This window comes from Pinus tabuliformis, chromosome 8, assembly GCF_031772625.1.
Source record: "Pinus tabuliformis cultivar Carrire ecotype Pingquan chromosome 8, CPIR1, whole genome shotgun sequence".
Classification (NCBI taxonomy): Eukaryota; Viridiplantae; Streptophyta; class Pinopsida; order Pinales; family Pinaceae; genus Pinus; species Pinus tabuliformis.
In genome coordinates, this window is record NC_142294.1 from 574,013,684 (window position 1) to 574,036,819 (window position 23,136).

Here is a 23,136-nt window from a genome sequence, read left to right on the forward strand (position 1 = left end):
TTCTTGGACAGTGGTGCGTCTTCTCACATGACAGGAGATTGAGATTTGTTTTCTGATCTGGATGAGAAAGATCTTGGAGTGCACATCGAGATGAGCGATGATGGTAGATATAGTGTGACCGGTGTCGGTACCATTTCCTTTGAGAGGGAGTCTGGTAAACCCTTCAGATTGAAGGAAGTGATGCATGTTCCAAGATTGAAGAAGAATCTTATCACCGTGGTGATGTTAGAAGACAAGGGATATGATGTTGTCTTTAGCGAGGGAAAGGCTTTCCTGCGCAGCAAGACAACTAGAGAAACCCGGAAGATAGGGGTTCGAGTCAAGAACCTTTATCAGTTGCATGTAGATGCATGAAAAGCCTTGAGCAACAAGGAAACTGATGGAGACTTGGTGGTTGAGAGGGAGGGTATATTACCTCTCAACATGCAGAGCCAGAAGAAGTCTCAAACAATTGTGGAGGAGCCACGATTGGTGCAGCGGCTTCAGGAGGTTATGGAGCAGCCACAACAAGGGAAGTTGTGAGGAGATCGAGTAGAGACATCTACTCATGCAGAGACCTCTAGTAGGGGAAACTTCGAGCCAGGTGGGCTGAGGGATCGCATGCAGCCATACCTCCAGGTAGGAGGTGGGGTGATGTGTATTGATCGTCCCAATGAGGAGGGGCAGGATCCTTGAGGTACCCAACCTCTTGGATGAGACCTTGCTACGGGAGCCCCGATGTGGAGTAGCAGGAACTGATTGATTGGGTAGAGACAGATGCGGAGAGAGCGACAGTGCAAGGAATCCCAGGACAACGCATAGCTAGCAGGCTGCAGCAATGCGAGAGGCGCAAGTGTTTTGTACAGTGCTAGGTGGCACAGAGAGGTGTGCAATGGTGCGAGATGCATGGAGATGTTGCAGTAGCGTAGATGTCAGAGAGGGAGCACTTTTCAGCAGCAGGTAGAGCTTCAACATCAGAGTATGTTCCAGCCCAACAGAGTGGTCAGTTGGGAGTGTTTTTGTTCCAAGTGTTGTTGGAGCAAGTGGACCGGGCAAATGTGTTGCATGCAGAACATTCCAGAGTTATAGGATCGGGTTGTAGATAATCCATATCTTGTTGAGAGGGAGTGTTGAAAATGCAACAAGATGATGGAACTTAATGGAAAGGAGTCGCCTTCACTAAGTAGGCCCGCAGGCTATTTTTGTCGCAAAGTCAATTTTTAGACATATGGATCATGTATATGAGTTGCAGGATGCTGTTTATGGATGAATGGTCATGTTGGGAAAAATAGATGGACTTCTATTTTTGGATCACAGAAGGAGTGATCAGAGTCTATTTTTAGACTGCTAGTCAAAAATAGAAAAGTCAAATATTATTGTCTCATAATAATATTTAGACTATAAACTTTATCTTATCCTCCTGGAGCAATTCAGTTTGAGCTACGGATGTGGCACATGCAATTGATAGAAGGAAATACGCTTGTCTTATGTGTTAGTTGAACTATTGCATGTAGGACATCAGTTAGAACTCATGTGGTTGAGTTTGGTGGAGTTGGATGTAGAGTTGATGGAGTTGTGTTCAGTTTGACTTTGTTAAACTAGTTGTAATTAGTCTAACTGCAAAAAGACTAGTGATGAGTGATGTGAATTAATAGATTAAATTAATTCACTAATTATTAACTCATAAATCAACTGACGAATACATCAATTAACTCAGTGCATGTACAGTTCAGTGGAGACAGGTGTTAGAGGTTGAGAATGTTGTCAGTTGTGACTATAGTTGTGCATGAGATCTTGCACAAGCAATGGATTGAGTATGCCAATGAGAATTGCCCAGTAATGACCAGTATTATAGCCTGTGCTCACATGATTTCTAGTGTGAGTGATTTTCCAAGGTAAATAGAACTTGGAACGAGTTTGGATTCATTCATTCTCTTGCAGGATTGTGCAGTGGAGGCAGGCAAAGCAGCGGAGGAGATTTGAACCTGTGACTTGTTCGGATCTGAGCTAGTTTTGTGTGTAATAGGTGGAGATAGTATTGAGTACTTGTGAGGAGTATTTTACTATGTATTGTTACATGTTCTCAATCATTAATATACAGATAGTGTGGGGTTTTCAGCTGTAAGCTTTCCCCAGGTTACATATTGTGTTAATGTGTGCATGCGATTGATGTTTCATTGATTTTAATGCTGCTAAATTGATGATCAATGTAGAGGAGGTTATGTATTATGCATGTATTCCGCAAGGTTAATTTTAGGGGCGAATAATAGCCCAAAGGCGAAATTTAAGGCTTTTTATATTTTAATGGGGCGAATTTTTAAATAAAATAATAATTTTTTTTTTATATAATTAGCCCATATTTTATTTAAAAATTAATTTATTTTTTTATTTTAGCCCAGGGCGGATAAACTAACCGAATCGAATTTGATCAAAATCGCCCCATTTTGATATTTGCGGAATCGTATTTGATCAAAATCGCCCCCATTTTGATATTTGCTCCTGGTTTGGGAGAGCAAAATCGCCATTTTTGATTTACAGTTTGGGTTTTCTGGTTTGGGAGTGGTTTGTGAGGGTCGATTTGGTCCCGGGAGTGGTTTGTGAGGGTCGATTTGGTCCTGGGATGTTAGATTTGTTTTGAAATGGAGGGCGGAGCTTAATTTGTTTTCAAATGGAGGGCGGCTCCCTGTTTTGACGGATTCAGCCCGCTGTTTTGGTGTAACGGATTCAGCCCGCTGTTTTGGTGTATATGGCTCCAGCGGCTCTGTTTCTGTGGATGTCGAAATGATTCCTTGGGGTGGGCAGGTAAATGCACTGTGCAGGTTTTTCATTGAGATAAAAATGCCCTGCTAATTGGATCTCAGTTTGCATTCACCTTCATATTCGGTTCTGTAGAGATTATGTACAGGCATTGAGGAAAATTGCGAGACATTGTGCTGGGTGTCCTAAATTTTGTCTGTGAATGCCTTTTATGGGTTTGGCTTTGTTGTGTGTCAGACCAGCATTGCCACTTGGGGGTTTCTTTTAACTTTTGAACCGTTTTGCCTGCAAATGTGTCTTGGCTTACATTATTGTAATGGTGTGACTTTGAATGCAGGAGCATGTTGTGCAGACTAGCCATGGGCCAATCTCTGTTTTTGTATGCGGAGACCAGGAGAAGCCTGCCCTTGTTACTTATTCGGATGTTGCCTTGAACTGTGAGTTTCATCTCTGTATCTTATTGACATGATTCTTAGCGTCTTGCAGATTGATTACGTCAGTCATTTCACGCAAAGGCAATGTTTGCGCAATTTGCATGATGGTTGTGCTTTGCTGGTAGCCCTGTATAAGTTATTGAGCCCACTGTGGGCATTTGTCATGGTAGCTTCTATTCTATTATTTGAGATAATCTGAAGCAATGATGAAATTTCCATATGTTCTGTTGCATTCGAAAAAATGACTCTGTAAACAGGGATCATCATTTGTATATTGGTGATCAACTTACGATCTCGATACATTTCCATGCCCACCATCTCTATGCCGATTTCAGGTTTGATTAATTCCTCAAATTTCCTATCATGGTGGACATGGAGTGAATCTTAGACTATATTGTATTTGTTCAATCAGCATGCTCAAAATCACTTTGTAGTTTGCCCTGATAGCATCCTGGTGTAGCAAACTCTTGATGACACCTCATTTTCGCAAGTGTCTCTTGCATTTTTTTCCATTTATGAAATCATTTGCTTTTATTGATTGCCGCCCTCTTGGTGTTTCCTTTTCTCTTCAACGATACTGTTAATGCATTCAGACATGCAATGTGCATTCTGGGCTAATGAGTGAAATTATTGAACTTACTTCTTTAAAGCAGTATTTCACACCAACAAGTTTTTGCTAATCTGGCAAGCAATGAGTGGAAATATGTTGATGGGCTGATGCCATTTCTGTGGTTATTGTAACATCTTCTTTTTCTTCCACAGCAATACATTACATTGATGGAATAAGAATTTTGAAGTTTTGTAAATTAATAAAATCAATTGATTGACAGAACCTTGTGATTAACCGTGTAATTTGTATACTAAATTATTTGTCGTTACTAACTGGTCCGGCATCTATTTGTTTCTTGAACAGACATGTCATGCTTTCAAGGGTTGTTCTTCTTCCCTGAGGCTGCTTCGTTATTCTTTCACAATTTCTGTATCTATCATATTGATGCACCTGGACATTAGCCTCATGATAGATATTAGCCTCATGCTGATCGTGTTTTTGCAGGTGATGATGAATTTGCTTTACTTTTATGGCATGTGTGGAATTGTCAAAGAAAGTTTACTTCAACGGTATTTTAGCCAGGTAATTTAAATAATCCACTGCTTTCGTTTCTTTTTTCATGGGGTTTCCAACCCTCTTTTCATTCTGATTATTCTGTTTACACTGTTGGAACCATTGTGGGTATGGCAGGAAGTGCGCTGCAATATACAAGGCTTGGAGTCTGATATTGTGCAGGCTTGCAGAAGGGTAAGCATCCTTTGCACTGAAATATGTACTTTATGGAATTGGGGTTCAAGGTATCTGACTGTGTGGATTTCATCTTATTTACCCTTTGTTGTGGAATACTCTCTAAATTCCGATGGTTGTGTACACAGCCGCTGGATGAGAGGTAGAGCAGTAATGTTATGCGCTTTATGCAAGTGATGAGTCGGTAAGTTTCAAATTTGTGAAATAATTTCTTATGTTTTGAGAAGCAGTTTTAGGTTTGAAATTGCTGATCGAATTCCCATTGGAGATTTCTCCATATTCTACCAACTTCCTGTAGAAGAGGCTTGAGAATTTTCTGTCAATTCATTGATGGTTTGCCTTCAGTGAATGCTAGGTGTCCCTGTGAATAACGTGTGTTTTGTTTTTTCATTTTTCTTCTAAGAAAACTGATATTTTTTTGCCTTAGAAGAAAATCATCTACTTTTTCATATTGAAAATAAAAAAATATACATTACATATATTTCACCTGAAGTTTATAAAAAAACAACATCATATAAGCTGTCCATTGGTCTGAATAAAACTAGTAAAAGATATGTCTCCAAGGTAGCACCTTCCATCAAAAAGTTGATACAATGAGCTCCCTGGCCCATCACACCTGTTTTTTGATAGACAATCTGCAACTTGGTTCTAATCCCTCGTCGCATGCTGGCAGGAGCAAGACTGAAAGTGAGTCTTGAGGCCCGTATCAATCCAGCATTCCAGTGTTTCAATGAGATAATACGCCATAATCAAAGAGAAGATCCACAAGGAGAGGCGGTTAAGAAATCATGGCTTCAACTAGACACAATGTTGTGAAAAGTCAAAGACTTGTGGAGGGTAAGAAGACAAATTGCACTGTTGCTAAAGAATTAGTAAAGCTTTTGGCGCACAATGAAGATGTGCAGTACATTATAAGTTTTACTATTGCAGATCATATTGGTCCTCAAATTAGAAGTTTGATTAGTTCTTGTAAGATTTGGACTAGGATTCTCTAACAGAACAAGGATTCTCTATTCTAGGAAATGACTGTATGCATTTTAAATGATTGGTTGTGTATATCACTGTTTATACGATACGTATTCAGGATGTGCAAGATCAATTTGGAGCAGTTGATGATAGAATTGATCCTAAAGTTCATAGTGCCACTGTTCCAATGGTTGAAAAAAATGTTTCAGCCATTTGTGACCAGTGTGAATGCCACTGATAAATTGGCTAACTTTCTTGGTGGAATGTTACTGCAGAAAGAACATTACTGGAACAGATTCACTTAAAAGAGTGTATACCGAGCACTTACACTGAAATCACTAAGAAGAAAGGGAAGAAGTCTGCATAGAAAAGTTTAAAGGAAACTTCACAAAAAACCCTTGAAAAATGATGTTGTATCAAGCAGGGCCATTATTGCAGAGATTGTGTCAAGGCCCATTACCACAGTAAATATATATTATTTAGAACTATGTTGTAATTTTTGTCAGGGTTCATGTTTAGGTTCAACTATCACTGGCTACCCTATTCTGGAAGAGCTTTTGCTCTCCTGAAGACATCTTGATCTAACTCTTCATTCTTTGTTTTCACCTCCATAAAAAATCTCTAGTGGATTCATAAATTTTCCTTTTATTGTGACAGACTATTTTATGTGGTATTGTTGGCATACCTCCTTCAAATGGTGTTATTCCTGAATCTCCAATGCACATGAAAGGCTTAGATACCCTCAAACATCAGGTACTAATATATTGGAATTATCAATTGCAGCTTCTCAGGGAAAAGACACAATTCAGACATTTTATAGACGAGTAACTTACAAGTACTTTTGTTACAGTTGGTGCTTAGCAAGTTAGTGACAACAATCTGGAAAAGTATGCAGAAAAATTCAACCTTAGGGCAATTATACAGAAACATGCAAGAAGCCTATGAGCAAATGCAGACCCCAATGGTTTATCAGCCTCCACCTGCCTTGGTAATGGTCTTATTTTTGAGTTTGGGTGTTTCATTTTATCTAATTTTCCTCTCCCTTTATTTATTTGTCTTGTCATGTCCCAACCATTTATGCAGGCACTTAAGGAATTGAAAGAGACCACAATTCAGTTGGCCGCAAGTACTGGGAATATGGATGCCCAGTTGATGAATCAATTTTTAATGTTGACAAGGACGTGGATGGCCTGCTTCCTGTTGAGGTGAAAGAACAACAATTGAGTAATTTGTTGCAATCTCTGATGGCGGTTGGCTGCCTTGCAGTAATGCCCATGATTAGAAAGATCCCAACTTCTGTGCTTTGGGGTTACTTTGCCTTCATAAACTTGTGTTATTGGTCTGTTTTCCCATCGGGAAAATCAATAATGCAAGGTCAAATCAGTTGTGAATGATTGATGGCATAATCAAAAGGCGAACCTTTACTCAAAAAAATAATAATAGATCATTTTTTATAAATGTAGCTTTAGAATGATCTTGCTTTGAAGTAGAGACTAAAATCAAGGAAATGATAGGAAGCCTACAATGCTGGATTAGTGCTTAGTTCAAATAAGCATGACAATGAGAGGCCTTTTGAACATGATTGTGAGGTTATTGTTGATTCAAATATTTTTTCAGCAGAAAAATAAAGCATGGAGTGAACATTTAGTGCACAAATATCCCCTGTTTTAATGGATGACTAAAACCAGGAGGCCTTACAACCATATATGTAAAGTCAAGTCAATGGTTCTACATGGTTCAGTCATTTAATATACTCAAAACTTTAGCCCAAAAATTAATACAATATAAGTCTGCTCTAGAATACAACAGAAGCAAAATAGATCACATATATGCCCTTCCCACACTCATTTCTTCTGCTAATTTTGGACACTGACTACCATTTCAGTTCTGGGCATTTTTGTGGTATTGATGTTTGGCCCAACGGATACCAGCCGAAGTCCCTTCCTTCACCATTTTGGCCCCAGCAGACGCCGCACATTTCATCTTCTTGTTAGTTGTTATAATCTGCTAATCTGGTCAAGACCACAGACTTGTTTTTCTGTGCTGTGTCCTGGTCGTTGTATGAATAATCCCACTGCTTAGGCCCATGTAAGCCCAAATGAATTTCTACGCTCATTGGAAGCCATTAATGCAATCAAATACTGTTCACACAGCGCTTCAATATTTCTAAAATAGTTAAATTGATGTTCACTAGAAGTGTAACAGAGGAACTGAAACTATGAACAGGTTGGACAATCATTGTTGATTCAAATATAACAAAAGATATAATTAATGTTTCTAGAGTAGAAGATACATTTGAGTGGAATTGTCCTTAGCTCAATTGTAATCGCAGCGCTATGTCTTTATTTAAATTCAGTGACTGCAAAAAAATATAATGGGTGTGGATGGTTTCTAAGGTTGAAAAGGAGATGTCAATATGGTGTAATAGATGGTTATCATCAAGGGGGATAAGTTAGTGCTGGTGAAATCCCTACTTGCAGCCATCCCTGTGAGCAAATGCAGACCCCAATGGTTTATCATCCTCCACCTGCCTTGGTAATGGTCTTATTTTTGAGTTTGGGTGTTTCATTTTATCTAATTTTCCTCTCCCTTTATTTATTTGTCTTGTCATGTCCCAACCATTTATGCATGCACTTAAGGAATTGAAAGAGAGTACTTTGAGACATTTGAGAAGGAAAGGGCCAGTGAACTAGGTTTCTTTGGTTTTTAGTGCATTTGTTTGCATTCTATATTTGTAGAGATTACATCTCAGATTAAACTTTGAGTTGGGCTCATGCTCTGGCCATCAAAGCATTTGAATGCTGGGGGTTTTACACCCCTTTAAAGTTTTGCAGCGATCTTTTGATTAGATCTTCAATGTAAGACTTCACGGAAGTCAAAAACTGGCAGGCAGAAAAAGTCCTGCATGCTGTACTGACAATGAGATGTCTAGGGTAGTTTAAAATAACTTCTTGTTTCTTTTGAATAAATCTTCTTGTAATACTAGATAGGCCACTCAGTTTTGGTGATATTTTCAGTGCTTTGTTTAGTTATGTGAATTCGTTAGATGCAAAACAAGTATTGGTTAATTTCATGAAAACCAATCTGCAGAATTGGAAATGTAAGCATATGTGCATGAATGTAGTAGAGAAAGGGGTACTGTTCTAATTGAAGTGGGAGTGAAAGAGACCTTTTGAAAATGTTATTGTTTCAAGCAGTTGGAACGGTATCAGTAGGAATCAGTATGTAGAAATTAAACAAAATAAATGGGAATCAAGGCGAATCAAGCATTGTATTGCATATCAAATCTAATAAATTACCAATGATTCTACAGCTCTGGTTAAGTACTCAATAGTGCTTCCAAGGTTGCAGAACTTCAATCTACAGTCATAGATATTGAATGGGTGTTTGCAGTTATATTGTTCCTCTGCCAAGAACTCTGCTCTTTTGGACCTCAATTCCCCTCAAATAAAAAAGTTATGTTTAATTGGAACTTATTTACATCCTAACATGCAGGTCGATTGCCCACGGGGCTTTGGATTGACGGTGAATGGGTGCGATGTTAAGGCACTCCTTGCGATAGGTCATCGGTTCAAATCCGCCGTGGGTACTTAGGTTAGTCTAAACTAGAAAAAAAACATGCAGGTCGATTTCTCCAAGAGAATGTACCTGGGCAACAAATGATATCCAAGTTGAAATCTTAACAATGGAATTAACTAATTATTTTCAATCGATTTCCTTCATTGTTGCTAGTTGATTTTTCCTGGGATTATCGACATCTCATTTATTGGGTTCACCTCACCCTGATTTGAACTTCTTTCATTTGAATCAACTTCATCTCTGGTTAGAACATTTTTTGATTGATTTCATTTTCCAACAAATGTGGTATTTAAGTTACTTTCTTCTTGCAAGTGGATTTTACCGTTATTAGTACACTGCTAGTAGATTTGTTTGACATGATCATTTTCTTCAATTTCAGGGTCGACTAGCTTAATGATAGTGTCCTTTTGCTTCAGCTCATGTTCATTCATCAGTTCTCAATTGATTCTCTCTGTGTTCAAAATGGATTCAAGTAGCTTAGGAATTACATCGATTTCCATGTTCATTCATCAGTTCTCAACTGATTCTCTCTGTGTTCAATGGATTCAAGTAGCTTGGAAATCACATCAATTTCCTTTTATATTGTATTAAAATGTACAGGAATGTCATAGTGGAATTGCTTTCCACAACAATACTTCTTTGTAACTATGGACTTTATCTCAACTCAACTGGATTTCATTTCTAACAAGAGATTTCCTTAATAAATTCCTCTTGACAAATTTTCTTGTTATAAAACTTTGCAAAAGCATACCCTTGGTATAGCTCACTACACAAGAAAATTCATATTTGAAGCATAATTCTTATACTTGCAACTTTCATTTCTCTGTATAGACTTTCTAGAAAATAAATTGCGTGTAAAGAGTCTATATTCCACTCTTGGATTCATTTTGTTCGAGAGTTATGTGAAGGACTAACGAACCTAGTAGTCACAGGACGAAACAAACCCTGAGGCATTAAAAATTTGTACATGGGTCCACATTTGCTCCCGTTATGGTCCTTACAGAGAGTGCATTGAAGGTAGGTATGTTGCAGTTGGTAGAATATGACGAATGTGCTCCCTTCATGTTCTCTAAGACGACAACTTACAATTATTTGACAATTTCCTCATCCAAATGATTTTGAATGAGTAATTTCATCTAAATTTAACTGATTTTCAAACTGGGATTTAGTCTTCTTAATTTAACAGATTTTCAAACTGAGATTTAGTCAGTGTTATTGAGGAGTGAAATAGAAACTGATTTTCTCTTGCAGAGAATAACAAGGATTGGTGTGAGCTTATACTCTGCCTTATAGACCTTCAAATACAAATAAGCTCTTGTATCCCTATTTCAATCACATAATTTAAATGAATATAATGTCATTTTATTAGAAAAATGCAATGAGTATGAAATAGATCATCAGAATGGCCACTGTAGCCCAGGCTGGTGAGAACTTGAGTATTTTATATCTGACTAAACACATGCACATGAAAAGAAACATCACCTGACACAGACATGAACAGGACAGAATCTAGATATTAGAATTTTGGGGAAAAACAATTGCGCCTTAACAGAGAGCTTCTTATCCTACACCACACATTTCACTCTTTCAAGGTGGAGTTACAAACTGAACATGCAATGACTGAGCTGCATGGTCACCAAAGTTGTAACACACCCAAAAAAACAATGCTTCATATCGGCTTCTCAATTATGTGTGTTTAGCATTAGTGATATAGTCTCTTCTGAACTTTTATTTCAAGTAGAAATTTGATTAAATTTCAGAAGTGCAAGAAATCACAGAAAACCCTCCGGCAGTAAATTGATAGGAGAAATGAGAAATCTTCAAAAAAACCTGGAAGCTGTCTTGTTCATATTGTCCTGGACTTTTCAGCCAAGTTAATATATCTGTAAAGAATACTATTTTATCCTAAGAAAATATTGACACTTTGTTTATCACCAGATGAAAATAAATTAGAAGCAAAACATCAGGTTGGTGACAAATCCAAAACAAGTTGCAAGACTGTAACCCAATCTGCAAAACATCAAAAAACTGATTGTCCCAGAGTGGGATGCACTATGGGAAGCTGTGCTGTCCCATCTTTTACTAGTGTCAGCTTCATAGCACCTGATTCCATTTCCAGCAGCTCTGTCTTTAAGAGAGCATCGGCCTCTATCTTGATAGTGTTGTCATCAAGAGATTTGTAGCTGACTTCCATTTTTAATCTTTATGGCAGCTGTTTATAGTCCTGTAGGACTGAAAGTATGGATGTTGCAAAGCTTCATTAGCTGTTATTCTTTTGTTTCCATCCACTTGTAACATTTGTTTCAGCAAATCCACACCTTCTAGACACCCAACATTTTTAACAAATCTTGTGAGGGATGGGAAAGGCTTTCCCGGATTTGGAAATATGATATCCAACTGCTCCTTTACATATTGCCCACGAAATAGCGGCTCACCGATGAACAATTCTGCCGACATGTTATTTGTTGCTTTTTTCTAGACTAGCTCTCACAAAGCATTTGAGTTGTTCCTGTTCCTGGTTGGTTTTTTTATAATTTTATAGACAAGTTCCATGTCGTGGAAATGTGAAAAAAGATAGTGATATTGCCACCATGTGGCTCTTATCATATATGGTTTTATACTTCTTCAAAAAATTCTCTAAGAGTTCACAATGCTAAAATTCACTAGGACTTTACAAAGTTTTATTATTTAGTGAAAGACTTGCCAAGTTCTTACAAGATTTTATAATTGAGTAAAATATTCGCCATGCCTGGTGAGAGATTCGCCAGAAAATTATATATACATATTATATTATTGATAAAATCGCCTTCCATTTTTCCTATATACCATGGAGATTCGCCCAATTATTATATTTATAAATTTGGGGGGGTTCTTAAAATTTTCCCTGGTATTCCGGAATAGTGAATAATCAGGATAACCTCTATTGAATAAGTGTTTATTAGTCAAAATTTCTGCATGGTACCAGAGCTAGTTGATTTGTAGAAAAAGTTCTAGAGGATATCAAAGCGAGGATTGATCATCAGATCTATTATTCAGAAAGTGATTACATTTTATTTCTTTAGGCAGATTCTGTAATCAGGCCAGGTAGCCTCTGGATTGTTCTCACGAATTTTAGATCAGAAGCGGTTGAGTTTTGAGCTGGTGGAATGGCGCTCAAGGATAAACTCAGAAACATCAAAGCTGAGAATGGAGATGCCACAGATTGTCCGCAGAAGAATAAAAATAAGCAAGTTGTTGGATCTGCAGCGGGAGAGGCCTTAGCCTCGCAGTTTGAGCTGGATTTTTCATTGATCGCATGCATGGTATCAAGTGTGATGGGATCGGTATGGTTCTTGGACAGTGGTGCGTCTTCTCACTGGAGAAACCCGGAAGATAGGGGTTTGAGTCAGGAACCTTTATCAGTTGCATGTAGATGCATGAAAATCCTTGAGGAGCAAGGCAACTGATGGAGACTTGGTGGTTGAGAGGGAGGGTATATTACCTCTCAACATGCAGAGCCAGAAGAAGTCTCAGACAATTGTGGAGGAGCCACGATTGGTGCAATAGCTTCAGGAGGTTATGGAGCAGCCACAACAAGGGAAGCTGAGAGGAGATCGAGTAGAGACATCTACTCACGCAGAGACCTCCAGTAGGGGGAAACTTCGAGCCAAGTGGGCTGAGGGATCGTATGCAGCCATACCTCCGGGTAGGAGGTGGGGTGATGTGTATTGATCGTCCCAAGGAGGAGGGGCAGGATCCTTGAGGTACCCAACCTCTTGGATGAGACCTTGCTACGGGAGCCCCGATGTGGAGTAGAAGGAACTGATTGATTGGGTAGAGACAGATGCGGAGAGAGCGACAGTGCAAGGAATCCCAGGACAGCGCATAGCTAGTAGGCTGCAGCAATGCGAGAGGCACAAGTGTTTTGCACAGTGCTAGGTGGCAAAGAGAGGTGTGCAATGGTGTGAGATGCATGGAGATGTTGCAGTAGCATAGATGTCAGAGAGGGAGCACTTTTCAGCAGCAGGTAGAGCTTCAGCATCAGAGTATGTTCCTAGCCCAACAGAGTGGTTAGTTGGGAGTGTTTTTTGTTCCAAGTGTTGTTGGAGCAAGTGGACCGGGCAAATGTGTTGCATGCAGAACATTCCAGAGTTACAAGATCGGGTTACAGATAATCCATATCTTGTTGAGAGGGAGTGTTGAAAATGCAACAAGATGATGGAGCTTAGTGGAAAGGAGTCGCCTTCACTAAGTGGGCCCGCAGGCTATTTTTGGCGCAAAGTCTATTTTTAGACATATGGATCATGTCTATGAGTTGCAGGATGTTTTTTATGGATGAATGGTCATGTTGGGAAAAATAGATGGACTTCTATTTTTGGATCACAACGGGAGTGATCAGGGTCTATTTTTAGACTGCTAGTCAAAAATAGAAAAGTCAAATATTATTGTCTCATAATAATATTTAGACTATAAACTTTATCTTATCCTCTTGGAGCACTTCAGTTTGAGCTACGGATGTGGCACATGCAACTAACAGAAGGAAATACACTTTTCTTATGTGTTAGTTGAACTATTGCATGCAGGACATCAGTTAGAACTCATGTGGTTGAGTTTGGTGGAGTTGGACGTAGAGTTGATGGAGTTGTGTTCAGTTTGACTTTGTTAAACTAGTTGTAATTAGTCTAACTGCAATTAGACTAGTGATTAGTGATGTGAATTAATTGATTAAATTAATTCACCAATTATTAACTCATAAAGCAACTGAAGAATACATCAATTAACTTAATGCATGTATAGTTCAATGGAGACAGGCGTTAGAGGTTGAGATTGCTATCAGTTGTGACTATAGTTGTGCATGAGATCTTGCACAAGCAATGGATTGAGTATGCCAATGAGTATTGCCCAGTAATGCCCAGTATTATAGCTTGTGCTCACGTGATTTCTAGTGTGAGTGATTTTCCAAGGTAAATAGAACTTGGAACGAGTTTGGATTCATTCATTCTCTTGCAGGATTGTGCAGTGGAGGTAGGCAAAGCAGCGGAGGAGATTTGAACCTGTGATTTGTTCGGATCTGAGCTAGTTTTGTGTGTAATTGGTGGAGATAGTACTGATTACTTGTGAGGAGTATTTTACTGTTTATTGTTACATGTTCTCAATCATTAATATACAGATAGTGTGGGGTTTTCAGCTGTAAGCTTTCCCCAACTTACATACTGTGTTAATGTGTGCATGCGATTGATGTTCCATTGATTTTAATGCTGCTAAATTGATGATCAATGTAGAGGAGGTTATGTATTATGCATGTATTCCGCAATAGTGTATAGTCAGGATAATCTCTGTTGAATAAGTGTTTATTATTCAAAATTTCTACATGGTATCAGAGCTTTTTGATTTGCAGAAAAAGTTCTACATGATATGAAAGTGAGGATTGATCATCAGATCTATTATTCAAAAAGTGATTGCATTTTATTTCTTCGGGCAGAGTCTGTAATCAGGCCAGGTAGCCTTTGGATTCGTCCTTCTTTTGGAAGGAGAGATATCCGGTGAATGTCGATACAGTCAATCTCTGTATTAGAAATACTTTGTTCTCACGAATGTTAGATCAGAAGCGGTTGAGTTTTGCATTGGTGGAATGGCGCTCAAGGATAAACAGAGAAACATCAAAGCTGAGAATGGAGATGCCACAAATTGTTCGCAGAAGAAGAAAAATAAGCAAGTTGTTGGATCTGCAGCGGGAGAGGCCTTAGCCTCGCACTTTGAGCTGGATTTTTTGCTGATCACATGCTTGGTATCAAGTGGTATGGGATCGGTATGGTTCTTGGACAGTGGTGCGTCTTCTCACATGACAGGAGATTGAGCTTTGTTTTTTAACATGGATGAGAAAGATCTTGGAGTGCGCATCGAGATGAGTGATGATGGTAGATATAGTACGACCGGTATCGGTACCATTTCCTTTGAGAGGGAGTCTGGTAAACCCTTCAGATTGAAGGAAGTGATGCATGTTCCAAGATTGAAGAAGAATCTTATCTCTGAGGCGATGTTAGAAGACAAGGGATATGATGTTTTCTTCAGCGAGGGAAAGGCTTTCCTGCGCAGCAAGACAACTAGAGAAACCCGGAAGATAGGGGTTCAAGTCAGGAACCTTTATCAGTTGCATGTAGATGCATGAAAAGCCTTGAGCAGCAAGGCAAATGATGGAGACTTGGTGGTTGAGAGGGAGGGTATATTACCTCTCAACATGCAGAGCCAGAAGAAGTCTCAGACAATTGTGGAGGAGCCACGATTGGTGCAGCAGCTTCAGGAGGTTATGGAGCAGCCACAACAAGGGAAGCTGGGAGGAGATCGAGTAGAGACATTTACTCATGCAGAGACCTTCGGTAGGGGAAAACATCGAGCCAGGTGGGCTGAGGGATCGCATGCAGCCATACCTCCAGGTAGGAGGTGGGGTGATGCGTATTGATCGTCCAAAGGAGGAGGGACAGGATCCTTGAGGTACCCAACCTCTTGGATGAGACCTTGCTAAGGGAACCCCTATGTGGAGTAGCAGGAATTGATTGATTGGGTAGGGACAGATGCAGAGAGAGCGACAGTGCAAGGAATCCCAGGACAACGCATAGCTAGCAGGTTGTAGCAATGCGAGAGGCACAGGTGTTTTGCACAGTGTTAGGTGGCACATAGAGGTGTGCAATGGTGTGAGATGCATGGAGATGTTGCAGTAGTGTAGATGTCAGAGAGGGAGCACTTTTCAGCAGCAGGTAGAGCTTCAGCATCAAAGTATGTTCCTAGCCCAACGGAGTGGTCAGTTGAGAGTGTTTTTTGTTCCAAGTGTTGTTGGAGCAAGTGGACCGGACAAATGTGTTGCATGCAGAACATTCAAGAGTTACAGGATCGGGTTGCAGATAATCCATATCTTGTTGAGAGGGAGTGTTGAAAATGCAACAAGATGATGGAGCTTAGTTGAAAGGAGTCGCCTTCAATAAGTGGGCCTGCAGGCTATTTTCGGCGCAAAGTCTATTTTTAGACATATTGATCGTGTCTATGAGTTGCAGGATGCTCTTTATGGATGAATGGTCATGTTGGGAAAAATAGATGGACTTCTATTTTTGGATCTCAACAGGAGTGATCAGGGTATATTTTTAGACTGCTAGTAAAAAATAGAAAAGTCAAATTTTATTGTCTCATAATAATATTTATACTATAAACTTTATCTTATCCTCTTGGAGCACTTTAGTTTGAGCTACGGATGTGGCACATGCAACTGACAGAAGGAAATACGCTTTTCTTATGTGTTAGTTGAACTATTGCATGCAGGACATCAGTTAGAACTCATGTGGTTGAGTTTGGTGAGTTGGATGTAGAGTTGATGGAGTTGTGTTTAGTTTGACTTTGTTAAACTAGTTGTATTTAGTCTAACTGCAAATAGACTAGTGATGAGTGACGTGAATTAATTGATTAAATTAATTCGCTAATTATTAACTCATAAAGCAACTGAAGAATACATCAGTTAACTCAGTGCATGTACAGTTCAGTGGAGACAAGTCTTAGAGGTTGAGATTGCTATCAGTTGTGACTATAGTTGTGCATGAGATCTTGCACAAGCAATGGATTGAGTATGCCAATGAGTATTGCCCAGTAATGCCTAGTATTATAGCCTATGCTCACATGATTTCTAGTGTGAGTGATTTTCCAAGGTAAATGGAACTTGGAACGTGTTTGGATTCATTCATTCTCTTGCAGGATTGTGCAGTGGAGGCAGGCAAAGCAGCGGAGGAGATTTGAACATGTGACTTGTTCGGATTTGAGCTAGTTTTGTGTGTAATAGGTGGAGATAGTACTGAGTACTTGTGAGGAGTATTTTACTATGTATTGTTACATGTTCTCAATCATTAATATACAGATAGTGTGGGGTTTTCAGCTGTAAGCTTTCCCCAGGTTACATATTGTGTTAATGTGTGCATGCGATTGATGTTTCATTGATTTAATGCTGCTAAACTGATGATCAATGTAGAGGAGGTTATGTATTATTCATGTATTCTGCAATAGTGTATAATCAGGATAATCTCTGTTGAATAAGTGTTTATTATTAAAAATTTCTACATGGTACCAGAGCTAGTTGATTTGTAGAAAAAGTTCTACAGGATATCAAACCGAGGATTGATCATCAGATCTATTATTCAGAAAGTGATTACATTTTATTTCTTCAGGCAGAGTCTATAATCAGGTGAGGTAGCCTTTGGATTCGTCCTTCTTTTGGAAGGTGAGATATCCGGTGAATGCCCATACAGTCAATCTTTGTACGAGAAATACTTTGTTCTCACGAATTTTAGATCAGAAGCGGTTGAATTTTGAGTTGGTGGAATGGCGCTCAAGGTTAAACTGAGAAACATCAAAGCTGAGAATGGAGATGCCGCAGATTGTCCGCAAAAGAAGAAAAATAAGCAAGCTGTTGGATCTGCAGTGGGAGAGGCCTTCGCCTCGCAATTTGAGCTGGATTTTTCGCTGATCACATGCTTGGTATCAAGTGTGATGGGATCGGTATGGTTCTTGGACAGTGGTGCGTCTTCTCACATGACAGGAGATCGAGATTTGTTTTCTGATCTTGATGAGAAAGATCTTGGAGTGCACATCGAGATGAACGATGATGGTAGATACAGTGCGACCGGTATCGGTACCATTTCCTTTGAGAGGGAGTCTGGTAAACCCTTCAGATTGAAGGAAGTGATGCATGTTCCAAGATTGAAGAAGAATCTTATCTCTGTGGCGATGTTAGAAGACAAGGGATATGATGTTGTCTTCAGCGAGGGAAAGGCTTTCCTGCCCAGCAAGACAACTGGAGAAACCCTGAAGATAGGGGTTCGAGTTAGGAACCTTTATCAGTTGCATGTAGATGCATGAAAAGCCTTGAGCAGCAAGGAAACTGATGGAGACTTGGTGGTTGAGAGGGAGGGTACATTACCTCTCAACGTGCAGAGCCAGAAGAAGTCTCAAACAATTGTGGAGGAGCCACGATTGTTGCAGCAGCTTCAGGAGGTTATGGAGCAGCCACAACAAGGGAAGCTGAGAGGAGATCGAGTAGAGACATCTACTCATGCAGAGACCTCCAGTAGGGGGAAACTTCGAGCCAGGTGGGCTGAGGGATCGCATGTAGCCATACCTCCAGGTAGGAGGTGGGGTGATGTGTATTGATCGTCCCAAGGAGGAGGGGCAGGATCCTTGAGGTACCCAACCTCTTGGATGAGACCTTGCTACAGGAGCCCTGATGTGGAGTAGCAAGAACTGATTGATTGGGTAGAGACAGATGCGGAGAGAGCGATAGTGCAAGGAATCCCAGGACAGCGCATAGCTAGCAGGCTGCAGCAATGCGAGAGGCACAAGTGTTTTGCATAGTGCTAGGTGGCACAGAGAGGTGTGCAATGGTGCGAGATGCATGGAGATGTTGCAGTAGCGTAGATGTCAGAGAGGGAGCACTTTTCAGCAGCAGGTAGAGCTTCAGCATCAGAGTATGTTCCTAGCCCAACAGAGTGGTCAGTTGGGAGTGTTTTTTGTTCCAAGTGTTGTTGGAGCAAGTGGACTGGGCAAATGTGTTGCATGCAGAACATTCCAGAGTTACAGGATCGAGTTGCAGATAATCCATATCTTGTTGAGAGGGAGTGTTGAAAATGCAACAAGATGATGGAGCTTAGTGGAAAGGAGTCGCCTTCACTAAGTGGGCCCGTAGGCTATTTTTGGCGCAAAGTCTATTTTTAGACATATGGATCATGTCTATGAGTTGCAGGATGTTGTTTATGGATGAATAGTCATGTTGGGAAAAATAGATGGACTTCTATTTTTGGATCACAACAGGAGTGATTAGGGTCTATTTTTAGACTGCTATTCAAAAATAGAAAAGTCAAATATTATTGTCTCATAATAATATTTAGACTATAAACTTTATCTTAACCTCCTGGAGCGCTTCAGTTTGAGCTACGGATGTGGCACATGCAACTGACAGAAGGAAATACGCTTTTCTTATGTGTTAGTTGAACTATTGCACGCAGGACATCAGTTAGAACTCATGTGGTTGAGTTTGGTGGAGTTGGATGTAGAGTTGATGGAGTTGTGTTCAGTTTGACTTTGTTAAACTAGTTGTAATTAGTCTAACTGCAAATAGACTAGTGATGAGTGATGTGAATTAATTGATTAAATTAATTCACTAATTATTAACTCATAAAGCAACTGAAGAATACATCAGTTAAATCAGTGCATGTACAGTTCAGTGGAGACAGGTGTTAGAGGTTGAGATTGCTACCAGTTGTGCCTATAGTTGTGCATGAGATCTTGCACAAGCAATGGATTGAGTATGCCAATGAGTATTGCCCAGTAATGCCCAGTATTATAGCCTGTGCTCACGTGATTTCTAGTGTGAGTGATTTTCCAAGGTAAATAGAACTTGGAACGAGTTTGGATTCATTCATTCTCTTGCGGGATTGTGCAGTGGAGGCAGGCAAAGCAGCGGAGGAGATTTGAACCTGTGACTTGTTCGGATTTGAGCTAGTTTTGTGTGTAATAGGTGGAGATAGTACTGAGTACTTGTGAGGAGTATTTTACTATGTATTGTTACATGTTCTCAATCATTAATATACAGATAGTGTGGGGTTTTCAGCTGTAAGCTTTCCCTAGGTTACATACTGTGTTAATGTGTGCATGCGATTGATGTTTCATTGATTTTAATGCTGCTAAATTGATGATCAATGTAGAGGAGGTTATGTATTATGCATGTATTTCGCAATAGTGTATAATCAGGATAATCTCTGTTGAATAAGTGTTTATTATTCAAAATTTATACAGGGGAGAGAGGAAAGGACAGACTTTATGAGGATTAACTTGCCAGCGTAGTTAAGCCACTACCCACCCCAAGCAGCTATCTTGGTTTTGATCTTATTGATGGCTTCATTCCATAGTGAGGCTCGGTTTATCCCAGAGTTAAAGGCAGTCCCAGGTATTGAATTTTGTTCCAGGAGGCATAGCCCGGAAAGCCCAGGATTCTAACAATTCGGAGCGTGGTGTGCTCCTCTGTGTTCCAGCTGCACACTGCACTTTTTCTTTTATTAATGAGCGCTCTTGAAATGGTGCAGAAGCTCTGTAGGATCCCATTGAATTCCTTTGCTATTCTTGTGGAAGCTCCTCCCAAGAGAAGAGAATCATCTGCAAACAAGGCATGGTTGATTGGTTCTAGTCCAGTCGTGGGTCGGATGCTCGGGAGAGTACCTTTCATTCTTTCCGCTTTCAGTTTCCTGCTCAGGGTGTCTGCCATTATTATGTACAAAAAGGGGGATAGCGGGCATCCTTGCCTTAGCCCCCTTGAAGCTTGGAAATAAGAGGTAGGTCGGCCATTAACCAGCGGGGCAATCCATGGTTTGTCTGTGCAGGCCTTGATCATATTCACAAAAGCTGGGTTGAATCCGAAGGTAAGAAGGACTTTGTAGAGGAATGATAGTTTACCCGATCGAAGGCGTTGGTCATATCCAACTTGATCAACATCCCTTGCTCCTTCCTTTGATTACTGGAATGCATGGATTCTTGAACAAGTATCACATTGTCTAAAATATGTCTTCCTGCTACAAAACCTCCTTGACTAGGAGAAATGAGCTTAGATAGCAGAGGTTTTATTCTATTTGCAAGCAATTTAGCAAGAATTTTGTAAGAGACATTACATAGTGAAATAGGCCTAAATCTATCAAAGGTGGTTGGATTCACTTCTTTCTGTATTAGTGCGAGAAAGGTGGATTTGGTGCTACCTCCCACTTTAGCCTTTTTCTTAAAAACCTTTGCCATTATTAGAAGGTCAAATTTGATGATTATCCAGCAAGCTCTATAGAAATGTGCCAAGAAACCATCTGGGCCTGGCGCTTTGTCAGGCTCCATGTCCCAGATTACATTGTTGATTTCTTCCTCAGTAAAGGGCTTTATAATGTTTGAATTATTCTCCTCGTTAACCAAGGTAGGGATCTGGGAGAGGAAGTCATTGGAGATCACCTCATCTCTTGTTCCATCCTCTGAGTATAACCGCTGAAAGTGAGTTTCAGCAGCTTCTTTAACTTGGGCAAAACCTTTGGCAACTGTCCCATCTATTGTGATGATTTCTGAAATGTGATTTCGAGAGAGTCGTGCTTTGAACTGCCTGTGGAAGAAGGTTGTGTTTCGATCACCTGCTTTCACCCATAGGCTTCTGGACTTAAGCCCCTAGAATTCTTCTTCTTTTCTGAATGAGTTGAAAGAGGCAAATCGGGCTACTTGTTCTTTCTCCAGCTCATGTGTGGTTACTTCTTTGTCCTCCATCTCCAACTATAAATTTGCTAGTTGTTGAACAATTTCTTTTCTATGTGTGGTGTAGGTGTTGGAAGGCATTTTGACCCACTCTTTCAGAGCTGCTTTGGTTGCTTTTATTTTTTGATCCCAAACATAACTGGGTGACCCAATGACCATGATGGACTAGGCCTTTTTAACTACTTCCATGAACCCTTCTTGCTCTATCCACAAGGGGTTGAAGCGAAATTGTATGGGCCCCAGATTTTATTCCTCGTCCAGCTATAAGAGGATGGGTTTATGGTTTGAGGAGAGCTTTGGTAGGATTCTTGTTGATACTATTCTCTTGTCCATCAGAAGAGTGCTCTGCACTATAAATCTATCAAGCATGGCTGAGATGTGAGCTTCCCCTGTTCTGTTGTTTGTCCAAGTGTATCTCCCCCTTTTGGGTTTAAGATCGAGGAGATCCCATTGCTGAATTATGTCCTCCACAAGGGGTAGAAATGGGTCTTTGTTATTGTTGCCCCCTCTTTTTTCTCTTGGGTCGAGAATGATGTTTATATCTCCTGCAATTATAATGTTCATCGGGGAATATCATTCTACAAAATCTATAAGTGTTTTCCAACACTCTTTTTTTCTCAAGGTAAAGCACAGGAACATAAAGATTAAACAGGGCAAGAGTGAGCTTACTTGCTTTATGTCTAAGTTCGGTGTAAATCTAATGTTGAGTCTCGAAGGAATTCTCCAGCTGGAATAGATCCTCCATCCAGACTGTGGCAAGTCCTCCTGAGGTTCCCCTTGCGCTTACTGCCATTCCAGCTTTGGTCTTCCAGGTTGTTCTGCTTAACTCAAGAAGGGATTTCGCTTCTATTTTTGTCTCTTAGAGCAGGAGGATCTCTGGGGTTTCTATTTTCATGAGATCTTTAATTGCTGCAGCCTTCATGTGGTTCCCCAAGCCTCTACAGTTCCAAGAGACTATACACATTATTTATTTGGGGTGGTGGAGGAGAGGCCTCCCTTTGGTGGCCGAGCTCTGGTATTTCGACTTATGGACATTTCTAGAGTGGGCTGACTTCCTTGCATTTTTTGCCTCTCTGCTTCTTCTTCTCTGGCTTCCTTGAGGGATTTCCTCCCTGCCCTCTTCGATGGTCTTTCATTTGTCTCCTCTTCCGATGAGCCTGTTAGATCCAGAGGCTTTTTTCTTATCATATCTACATAAGAGGATGGCGAGTTTTCTCTTCCTGGGGAGTCATTTTGGGCCGGGGAGGCCCCTGCATTTCCTTCCTCAATTGGTGAGGGGTTTGCTTGCTGTTTTGCATCACTTTCTGTAGCAGGGGTTTCCTCCTGTGTGCTGAGGGCTGTGAAGGAGTTTGAGGGAAGGTTTGTTCGTGGGGGTGCTGCCCCTTCCGGCTGCAATTCTGAGGATGGCACGCTGTTTCCCGCTTGTGCCCCTTTCCCTTTCTGTTTGTTGTGCTACTTTGATGTGGCTGTTTTCTGCACCGTTGTCCATTGGTCTCCTTTTGTTTTCTCTGCTTCTTCTTCGGCTTTCTTTTTGCAGTTTCTTGCAAAGTGCCCGTATCCATGGCAGTGCCTGCACTTGAAGGGCAGTTGTTCGTAGTCCAGTTCTTGCACATGTGACCAATCTGCCACTGTTAGTTTTATAGCTTCTGGGAGCCCAACTTCCAGATCTACCTCGACACAGATTCTGGCACAAGAGTATTGTCCCTTCCTATCTGCTCTATCAATGTACTTTCCAAGGGTGTTTCCAATGGTTTCTAAAGTCTTCGGGCTCCAACAGTGCAAGGGTAAATGGGGGAGGCGCACCCAGACAGGAACAGCCGAGGGCACATCTTGGGCTGG

The 23,136-nt window shown here is 40.4% G+C and overlaps 1 protein-coding gene across 2 annotated transcripts; it reads left to right on the top strand.

Annotated features, from left to right (window-relative positions):
* The first annotated feature begins 2,398 nt into the window (after positions 1-2,398).
* Positions 2,399-5,580, top strand: LOC149236783 (protein NDL3-like). 2 transcript variants are annotated; one of them, XM_089461623.1, is made up of 6 exons: positions 2,399-2,781; positions 3,074-3,173; positions 4,225-4,302; positions 4,411-4,467; positions 4,596-4,651; positions 5,141-5,580. In XM_089461623.1, exons 1-3 carry the CDS (start codon positions 2,761-2,763, stop codon positions 4,296-4,298), a joined length of 195 nt encoding a protein of 64 aa, XP_089317749.1. In that variant the 5' UTR covers positions 2,399-2,760; the 3' UTR covers positions 4,299-4,302; positions 4,411-4,467; positions 4,596-4,651; positions 5,141-5,580. The 2 variants fall into 2 exon arrangements, with proteins under 2 accessions (XP_089317749.1, XP_089317748.1); XM_089461622.1 differs by lacking the exons at positions 4,225-4,302; positions 4,411-4,467; positions 4,596-4,651; positions 5,141-5,580 and adding an exon at positions 4,084-4,218 and having other exon boundaries at positions 2,414-2,781.
* The last annotated feature ends 17,556 nt before the right edge of the window (positions 5,581-23,136 follow it).

What these genes read in the sequence shown, in the direction of transcription:
- LOC149236783 (XM_089461622.1), top strand. Translation starts at nt 2,761, where the DNA reads ATGATTCCTTGGGGTGGGCAG. An exon ending in TGATTCCTTGGGGTGGGCAG is followed by an intron (nt 2,782 to 3,073) that starts GTAAATGCACTG and finishes CTTTGAATGCAG; the next exon opens with GAGCATGTTGTGCAGACTAG. An exon ending in TTCGGATGTTGCCTTGAACT is followed by an intron (nt 3,174 to 4,083) that starts GTGAGTTTCATC and finishes TTTCTTGAACAG; the next exon opens with ACATGTCATGCTTTCAAGGG.